We start from the raw sequence: 10,271 nt of genomic DNA, 5'->3' as shown, positions 1-10,271 counted from the left end.
ANATGTTCCTTTTAATTGAAACAGTACAAACTGTAGCTTATATGGATTTATAAAGTAAATAAAGTGCACCAAGTACCCTGCTCTGAATAGTTTGATACCTTTTTAACCTCGACACTTAACATCTGAAGGAATCACTCTAAGCCTGATGACCAACTCACTCTCCCGGCGAAGCGAGCAGTGAGTGAGCAAGATGACAGTTGGATGTTACGATACTTGCGGATGAATATCGATTTTTTTTCTAGGAAAGAAAATATCGATATATATCGTGATATCGATATTATCCTACAGCCCTAGCTAATTGCTGCTGCTAGTCTGAAGGAGCTGAGTGTGTGAGCAACAGAGGAGGAGCTGCTCTGTGATACTGAAGCTCTGAGGAGGAGCTTCGTCCTGAGGGCGGGGCTAGGTCCACCCAGGTGTTTTTACAGTTGAATGGTTGCCATGGAGATTAGAGGATTTCTCAAACATGCGTGAAATAATCAAAGCAACACTCCAGGTATATTTATGATGAGGGAATAACATTACAACATGATGCAAACCTGAAAAAGTCGATTTTACCTGGTACTGCCCCTTTAATTCATGTGTCCTAAGATATTTGCACCAGAAACTGGACCATAGAGATGTTAAAGTTTATCATTTCTGCAGCGTGAAACCCTGATTTAACTGATTATGTGAGGAACAGACTCATCTTAACTCTAGTGAATTTAAGCATAACCTATAGTTTGTGTTTCTGGCCAATGAAGTGGCGTAGAACTGATCACATGTCTCTGTCGGTCCGTCCCGTTGTCATGACGATCCTCCGGCGATGTGGTGGCTCTGAGGATCCTTTATCTGATAAATTCTGTAATTAATCTGGTGAAATCTGATAAAAATCCCGTAAAGTTCAGATGCGAGTCGATGTTTGCGTCTTTTCTGTGACATTTTCCCCTGATGTTTCCTCAGCAGTGAAGGACAGGCTTCCCTAGTCCAACTGTTCCTCTGGAGGAAAGTTCAGGTGATGGGTTGTGTTTTAATTTGTCTCCTGAAACTCAGATTCATCAAATTGGGACGTCCAGTTTGATGTGTTTTATATTTTGGCTGTCGTCATTATGAAAAGTCCTAAATAAAGTTAAGAACCAGCATCAGAAACCGTCATGTTGGCTTCAGGAAGACGAGTTAGATGAAATGTTGCCGCTCTGTTCACTTCCCTCCGTATTTATTGGCACTCTTAAATTAATCTTTTATTGCAGCAGTATCATATCACACTGAGAAAAATTCTAACTTAAATTGGAGCAGAGGAGCGATGTGAGACTTCAAAATGGGAAAGACAGGCTGACCTGCAGTACCAGGTGTTACCAGCAGAGGCGCCACTAACCGTAACGTCTGTCATGTAAAAATAACAAATACTTCTGAAGTGTGACTTACACAATGTTCCCCATCAGACTGTACAGCTGATTATGTAATTGTGTTTATGAAGCAGAGTGCTGCTTTTATTTATAAGGCAGATAAAGTGACCAATAGGAAGGCTCCTCAGCCTCCTTATCATTAATCTGCAGCAGAGTGAAAACATCACAGTGTGAACCAAAGTTCATTCAGACGTTTCTGGATGTTTCTGTGCAGTCGGTGAAGTCACGCTGCCGTTAATTAACCGTCGTTGGTGTTTGGAGGCCAGTAACCAGACGGAGGTTTACTGAACTGGGTCTTCCTCGGCTGGCTGCAGATAGCAGAGGTTACGACCTCCTGAGCCGCGTTCGGGTCGGACCTTTTCAACTCGGAGTGAACCCTGCCTGACTCCGGCCGGTTCCGACTCTCATCTGATGGCCTGAAATCTTGTTTCTCTGTTTCTCTATAAAACCCTGCAGCTCCTGGACTCACCGGCATCGTGGGCGGACGACCCAGAGTGTGAGTTACTCCCTGTTTCACGTTAAACCTGAGAGAGTCGACGTGTTTAAGGCTGTTTATACTCGCAGGTCTCCAGTCCTGAAACCGTTTTTCTTCCTACATCCCAAATCCCAGATAAAGGTCAGTTTGTCTCTGACAGCCTGATCTTGTCAGGCGTTCCTGAGTTTATGGGAAAACCAACACAACATGTCTCAGGTTAACTCTCCAGGTCTAATGTATTTTCACCTGAAGCTCCAACATTCAACAGGTCAACATCCACGTTGCTGGAGAACTGGTAGAGTCACTTACCGAACCGGACTCACCTGAGCAGGTGCAGGATGAAGCTCCTCCCACCTCTCATCAGGACGCGCCGGACACAGGTAACCCAGTAACTCCTGATTGGATCTGATGTTTATTTGGTCGAATCATCAGCCTGTCCAAGTTCATAGTGACCAGAACCTCTGGTTCTGATTGGTTGATCAGTTTATAGGAAGTTACTGAGGCAACAAGAACTCCTGTTAGTTTATTTTATCAACAATATCCTGGTCATTTCTTCTTGTGGGTTTCTGGGAAAGAGTCTTTTTGTTCCTCTTTCAAGCCTTTAAAAAGAGGCCGCCATTTTTAATGACGTCCAGAAAGAGGCCGCCATTTTTAATGACGTCCAGAGATAAAAAGGCATTAAGATCCAATGCAGCTGCTGATGTTTCCACACTGCATAGAGATGATGCTGTGATGTAAAGTCATCCAGGATGTCTGAGTAAGAACATCAGGTCTTTGTAATGTTGAGGTCATGACCTTTGGTCATTACCATCAAAGGGTGAGGGGGGTAAGGTCTTGGTAATGTCCAGATAAGATCTAGATAAACCATGTTTGCCATGTTTTTTAATTTCTCATTTAGTTCTTGGTAAGAACTTGATAAGATTGTCGTAAAGTCTGTGTGAGATCTTAGTCATGACTTTGTCCTGGTTTTTTGAACACATTAACAAGACAAAGCAATAGACCTTGTTTTCATTTTATCATTATTATTATTATTATTATTATTATTGTTATTATTATCATTATTATTATTATTATTATCATGAATTGCTTGGTAAAGTCTTTCATGTTTACCCAGATTGTTTTACATGGATGATGAAGATAAACTCCAGTATTTGTTTCAGTATCAGATGTTTCAGTTAGTGATTATTGTGTGAAACTATTGAGTTATTAGTTTAACTTCACCGTCAGGATTAGCGTCAGTATTGAAGTATTTGTTGAATAGACAGTTGATTTATTTTAGTTCCATCTAACTTTAACATCCTGAAGATATGTTGAAATAATTTTAAGTATTTAAGCAGGATGTCAGACTGGAGCTGTTCAGCCCTTCAGAGACATTCAGGATCCTCTTTGTGTGTTTTTACCTCTGGGAACAGAACAAGTGTTGCTGGTTCTGACCCAGTCGCTCTTTTCAGTCGCGGTTTTGTTCTGCAGATTCCCAGCAGAACTTCAGACTGTTAAGAAGCTGCTCTTCTTTACAAAACCAAACAGTTAAAGCTCTGCAGCACCGACCACCTCTGCATGCAGACTGCAGTCTTATTGGTGTTTATATTTTCATGCATGCATTCGTTTTCAGATATGCATGACGTGGAAGTGAACAGGAGCTATGGAGCTACTTCCATAAAACATGAAGTATCTCCAGTTAAAGTGATTTTAAAGGACAAACGTGCTACTGGAAAGGTTACAGGTTTCCTAATTGATTACAGATGTCTTTGTGCTCTCATTGTTTTTCACCCATTTCATAGATTCTTGACATTCTTAGCAACTTTTTACGAGCTTTCATGGTTTGTTGAGAGCCTTCAACTTGAGCTGAATGGGTTGCATTAGGACAGAGCGGACCACTGGCAGGGAACAAACAGCTAACAGGCTGGATGTGTGTTTGCCTCCGTTTTACCACAAGTTTCTGGGCCAAACACGCAGGTCTTTCTGGTTCCTTTCAGACCTGCCCAGCGGACCACACACCTACCGGCTGGAGGACCTGGCATTCACACGCAGCGGGGACAAAGGAGACTCGGCAAACATCGGTGAGAACTTGTAAACCTCAGCGCTGCATTTAAATGGAGCCAAAGACCCAGATGCAGAATGCTGAGAACTCCTCAGCTTTTAGCGTTCAGCGAGCCACATGGAGGGCAGGGGAGGCCACAACTCATGAAATGTTAGTTAAATGTTATCTTTTATATGCATTCATGTTCTGATCTTTATTACTATAACATAATAAAATAAATACAGCAGTTTAATCCAGGCTGTCCCACCCTGCACCAGTATGCCAGCGTTTATATGCACGTGACGTCACGCTCTTCAAAACTCCGCCCACTCCGCCATGACGGACAACAAAACAACCAGTTCAGCCTCATATCACTTTGTTGATTTCACCTAAAAATGGTCACAAACAGACACAACACTTTTTACAAGGTAACAAGATTAACGTTCATATAACCGCTATAAAGAAGCAGGATTACATAATGTTACATTATGGAGGAGTCTAACCGTTGGTAACCATGGAGACGATGCTGCACAGTCACGTAGCCTAGCATCCCGTGTTTTGTTTTTAATGCTGCTCCACTGTAAGAAGAAACGCTGTTGATGACATATTAATGTAAATCATGTGACACGTCAGGAGGTTCTGGTCGGGTTCTGAGCTAGCTGGTTCAAGCTGTAGTAAATCCGTCTGTGAGCCCCAACCAGGTAGTTACATTCACAGATAAATTATTATTAATAAACTGGCAAAACAACTTAGGAAGACAGTTTCAGCCTCTGATCAACACTCCTCCCCTCCCTCACCTCCATCGTGGCGCCCCGAGTGATTCAGTAAAGGGTTAATATCAGTTTGCTCCAGTTTATGCTGGTTAAACCCATCTATCCCAGTCTGTAACCAGTTTACAACCAAACAAACTGAATCATACTAATCTATACCAGTTTATACTGGCTGGATAGTCTATTCCTGTTGTTTTGTCGTCTGCACCACTTTATTGGCCCAAAGCACAAACATCTCCATCTGGTCGGGTGGTTGAGATAAAGTGTAGAAGTGAGGATGCTGTTAACCTTAGTTCAGCATAAAACCTGAGAAGATGAGTCTGAAATGAATCCTCGTGTGTCTCTGTAGGAGTGATCGCTCGCCATCCTCTCTACTTCCCTTACCTGAAGAAACACCTGACTTCTTCTGTGGTGGAGGACTACTTCTCTCACCTGATCGAGCCTGGAGTGCAGAACGCCGTCACACGGTGAGTGCAGAGGGTCGGATCAGGACCAGGCTGAGTCGTTAATGCAGAGAACTCAGCATAGACCATAAAACACACTTCAGCTCTCCAGGTTCTTTGTTCCTGAGTGAAGTCAGGGCTGAATATTTAAACAAACCGGTTCCCGGCCCAGAAAAATGTTTCAACACAAACACAGGTGGGGTCGGGTTGGTAGATCTACTTTATATCTGTGACAAAATGAAAAACGATTTAATCCCACTAATGACACACCGGGCCGTCCTGGAGACAGAACCAGGAACCAGGAATCAAAACAACAGGAAAACTTCTGCTGAAACCAAGAAGCAGCAGAAACACCAAAGTGATCCTCCTTCCACTGGCAGATTATTTCACCTGTAATCCTCCCATGTTATAAAAGTCGTACTTTTTCATCAGTATTAAGCTGTTATTGACTTAAAACAAGCTGGCATATTGTGCTGAAATGATGCTTGTAAGTTTTGCCTTGTTTGAAGTGAACTAAGACATTTGCAATAGAAACTTGACCACAAATATTTGGTAAGGTTTTGTATTTTTCAGGGTTCTCAGTGTTCTGTTTCTCTAAGTTTTTAAATCAGATTAATAATCAGCATCAGAGATCTGTTTACTGTTACTCCAGATGTTTTTGGTGACTCTTCATCATTCCGATGTCGATCGATGCTTTTGATCAGCAGCTCTTTGTTTCTGTCTCTGTGTCTTAGTTGGACAAACAACATGTTGTTCTTTTAAAGTTACATTCACAAAAATGAGAACCAGATTATAACTTTCTGGTGTTTGAACTTCCAGAGTTAATGAGTGTTTAATCTGGAGCGCAGCCTCAGAACACGGTGTGGTTCTGATTAGCCCAATAAAGCCTTTCAGGCTGTAAATCCGACTGACCAACGCCTCCTTTCACACCTCTGGCCGCCCCCCCGCCGCCACAGACGCTTCGTTAGCGCGCCTGCTGCTCGTTAGCGCTGCAGGCGGCCTCACCTTTAAACGCTTACAGACACACACCGCTCTGTTTCTGGAGGTCGCAGTTCGCCGCCGTGCACAGACACACGTGTTGCACTGTAGTCGTGATTCAGCCGTTCATTCATCACACATGAACTTCTGGTAAGTCCCACAGCAGGTCCAAGAAAAACACGCCCAGGCATGAGCGCATGAGCCGGGCTCTGGTTCTCACTGGTGGGGGTTTGTGGTTCCAGATACACTCTGCCGGGGATCCACGGCCTCAACTTTGTCCTGACGAGTTCCCTGGGAGGGGGAGGGGTGGCCTCGCTCCGCAGCGACCCCCAGGTGACACACACACACACACACACACACTCTGTCAGAGCTTCCTCTGCTCACTTCACAAAGTGACCCCGGTATCAAACCTTTACCTGAAGTTTTCCCTCCAAACCTGCAGACAGACAGCAGCTTTCTGCTTGTTCAGCTGTTTTCGGACCCGTTTCCGTTTCCTGTCCTTGTTTTCACCACCTCTCCTCTCACATCAAAGGTTAAACGTGTCCAGACACCTGAAGATCCACTCAGCAGTGAGGAATGTCAGGGAGCTGCAGCTAAAGCAACAAGTAGAAAACCTGTTACAGAAAAAGCCACGGTCATTTACACTCTGGCTTTTCTACTGAACCTTTAAAATCTTATTAGTGACTAAAACCTTAAAGGGTTGAACAGGTTAGGACAGGTCTGTGGTCTACACAAAACGTCTTCATTACATTTTTGCACATCATTCTTGGAGGATGAGATTTTAGTCAACTCTGTTTAGAATGAGCTGTTTTTAGGGCCTCTGTCACTTTAAATCCAAATAAGTTGCTGCTGGCCACGCCCCTCTAACTCAACGTTTAGTCACATGCAAAAATGGAGACAAACAGATGTGCAATTATACAACCGTACATCTTCGAAAAGCAGAAGTAGGGCCTCCTGCACAACCAATAAGAATGCAGCAAGTGGTGTCCAGATGCTAAGTCAGCAACAAAACACTTGTCTTTTCCAGCAGCCATTATAACCAGCTGACCAAACATGCTGAAGCTCAACTTGGGTTGCTAGGTAACGGGCTGGGCTTCTGGGGTTGCTAGGTAACAGGGCAGTGCCTTCTGATTTGTGACGTTTTTGAAACGGTCCATTTTTCAGACACCAAAAGGTTTTTTGTCAGAAACTGGTTGGGTGATTATTTTAAACGCTTGCTTTGTTTTTAGAAGCATTAAAAACCCAAATGGTACAAAAATCCAGCAAAATGTTTAATTTAATCTCAAATTTCAACGTCCTGAAACTTGGTTCTCTCTAACGGAGCAAGAAAAGTTATTTTATCAATTAATAACTTCAACATAAATGCAGGAACAAGACTGAGGTTTTACTATGTTCCATTAAATTTAATGTCAAACTTTTAATTGTTGGTTTTCAGTTGATGGAAAATGACTCTGAAACACAGAATAATAAAAGTTGAGTTTTATCACCTTTAAAAGCTTTGAAGTCTTGTCTGTTTGGTGTTTTTTTACCTTCAGTTCTTCCAACAAAATCAAATTCAGAAACACTTTATTGATCCCAAAGGCAAATTATTGACTTTACCTCCCTTAACTGGCATGTTGAGACACAATCTCCATTTACATTTTATGAGCTACATTTATTGTTTTACAGCGAAATGTTCAACCCAAAGTGAAACTTTGACTGAAACACTCATTTAGTTTTATTTAAGCAGCTTCAGTTTTAGGTCTCAGACATCAAAATGTTTCTGCAGGACTCGGCGTTCCCAGTCAGATGGCCCTGGTGGAGTTTAGACCCAGTGACTGCTGGTTCTGCTCTTTATCACATTACTTCCTGTTTTAGCAGAAGAAAGTTGATTTGTCGAGGATTTTGAGACAGTAGCTGCATTGAAACGTGAAATGTTCTGCATTTGGTGGCTGTTTCTGTTTCAGTCTCGTATGGAAGGAAAAACGTGGTAACAGTTTATTAACAGGTTTATGTCCAATTCAGCTCAGATGCTGACAAACACTCAGCGTTCCTGAATGTTGTTTCACTTTGCTGAATGCCACAGTAATAAGAAAAGGATGTTGTTTTCCTTTTGTTTGTGCCTTCAATGTCAGAAGTTGACATGGACTTTGATGAATCAGCCTTTAAACAATTAGTGGAGCCCAGATGAGGATGTTGTGGCTCAGCAGCTCCATTTGAGTTAAATAAGGCCAAACCTGCGGAGGTTTTGTAAGGCATTATGGGAAAATCAGCCAAGATATCAGAAAAGAGAGTTCTGACACCCATAAGTCTGATTCCTCCGTGTTATTACCAGTTCATGTGTTCATATAAGCAGCTTGAGCAGGAACTGTTCTGGTTCTGTGTCAGAGATGAACAGAAACAGGACAAAAGACCCCGAGAGACGCTGCTGAAGGGCCGTTCAGGGAGGAAGAAGCCACGACTCCCAAAGCAACATTAAAACAATCAATCATGTTTGTTTGTGTTGCTTCAGCAACAAGGCAGTTCAAAGTGGTTCAGATCATAAAAACAGGAAAATAAAGTCATAAAACTGAGAAACAGAAACAAACATTTCATTTTGTCAAGTCATCAAAATCGTCAAAACACGTCGGATGTGTTGGTCAGTGTTTCGTTCATTACGGATCAAAAGCAACGTTAGCAGGCGGGGCTTTAGTCTAGACTGAAAGGAACTCTGTGTTTCGGCTGCTGTACAGTTTTCTGGAGGTTGGTCCAGATTTGTGGTGCATAGAAGCTGAAAATCCTGATTACAGTTTGGAAATGAACTCAGGAACAAAGATTTCAGTTTTTGGAGACGTCCTGCAGTTCGACGAATCTAAAACTGACGTTTCCGTAAAAATTGGGCGCGTAACAAGATGAGGTCATACCAAATCTATCAATGTTTAAACATCATGTCTCTAAAGCTTTGGTTAACCTTTATGACAGTGGAGTTACTGGAGCACTATGGGTAAAATATGAGACAGTGTTATAAAGAATCTGGAGTCTGAAGAGGAACGTGTGACTCTGCAGTCTAGATGATTTCTCTGTAACTTTAACTGGTGCAGATTAAATCTGAAGCTGATTTTTATTGGGATGTAATAAAAAGAATGGAAACGTGCCGATACACACAGATCAGACAGCCAAACACACACACTGCGAAGTGTTGGTTGGGTTCCCACGCTGAGAGCTTGTTGTTTGGTCTTCCCAGGGAAAAGCCTACGGACAGATGCTGCTGGACCTGAGGCTGAAGGGACTGCCAGACCTGAAGTCCCTGGTGGACTGAACGTCCCACTGAGAGACACCAAGGTGGACACAAACATTTTACCTCAACAGGAACACAAATGATCATTTAACCTTCAGATCAACTGAAATACAAAAACTATTGTTTATAGCATGAAATTTGGCACAGACTCACCAGACTTTGGTCCACAGAGGAAACCAGAGACAAACTCTGCTGACGTATGGAGTCAGGTTGGCTTTGGATGACCGTTGTTCATGTTGGACGGCTCAGTTTCATGGCAAATTATTCAAAGCAAAGGTAAAGTCAGGCTCTGAAACTTTAGGGCCAAATTCACAAAGTTCAAAATATGTGAGTTTCTTTTTGCCTTGTTGAAATTAGGGAGTAAACGAAAGCTTTAAAATAAATTAACTTCACTGTCAAAAGAACTGAAGCGTCTAAAATCAAACCCAGCATTAATTTAGATTATTTTATTACCACTGAGCTGCAGTTATTTCCCACCGGAGCAAACATTAAATCTGATCAAAGGCAGCCATTGTTTCTGGTGGAAAAAATCAAACCGTCATCAGCGTAAGTGATAATTCACTCAGAATCAGCATGGAGGATTGAAATGCTGTGGGAATTCACAGGATACACAAGATCCTGATTATTACAAACATATTGATCCAGAAGATGCTGGTAAATCAGGTAAACCTCTGCAAACTGAAGGTGGTGGAGATAATAGCATGTTTAGCTAATCCTGATTTACAGGTCAAGTCCAGATCTCCACATTTATCAAATCATTTTTTTAATAATAAGCTTTGTTCTGTCAGAGCAGCTGATAAAGATGATATGTGGAATATTTCAGACCTCAGCTGGTCATTGTGTGTCGGCCTTAACGCCTCATCCTTCTATGCAACACGATTCAGTGACTTTATCTACCGTTTCTGCTTTTACTCATAGCTGCCAACCTCTTATGTTTACATTAGTTA

The 10,271-nt window shown here is 42.3% G+C and overlaps 1 protein-coding gene across 1 annotated transcript in view; it reads left to right on the top strand.

Annotated features, from left to right (window-relative positions):
- Positions 1-10,062, top strand: part of LOC106949948 (uncharacterized) — a 22,303-nt gene extending 12,241 nt beyond the window's left edge. The window contains exons 14-20 of the mRNA XM_015036508.1: positions 1,839-1,878; positions 1,947-1,998; positions 2,126-2,237; positions 3,834-3,917; positions 4,997-5,114; positions 6,311-6,401; positions 9,271-10,062. Coding sequence (XP_014891994.1) covers positions 1,839-1,878; positions 1,947-1,998; positions 2,126-2,237; positions 3,834-3,917; positions 4,997-5,114; positions 6,311-6,401; positions 9,271-9,345 — 572 coding nt within the window. The 3' untranslated portion in view covers positions 9,346-10,062. The remainder of the gene's footprint in view (positions 1-1,838; positions 1,879-1,946; positions 1,999-2,125; positions 2,238-3,833; positions 3,918-4,996; positions 5,115-6,310; positions 6,402-9,270) is intronic.
- Positions 10,063-10,271: the final 209 nt, after the last annotated feature.

The sequence above is a fragment of the Poecilia latipinna genome, unplaced genomic scaffold (genome assembly GCF_001443285.1).
Source record: "Poecilia latipinna isolate Pla-1442-1.1 unplaced genomic scaffold, P_latipinna-1.0 Scaffold371, whole genome shotgun sequence".
In the NCBI taxonomy this organism is placed as follows: domain Eukaryota; kingdom Metazoa; phylum Chordata; class Actinopteri; order Cyprinodontiformes; family Poeciliidae; genus Poecilia; species Poecilia latipinna.
This window is presented reverse-complemented; position numbering and strand designations above follow the sequence as displayed.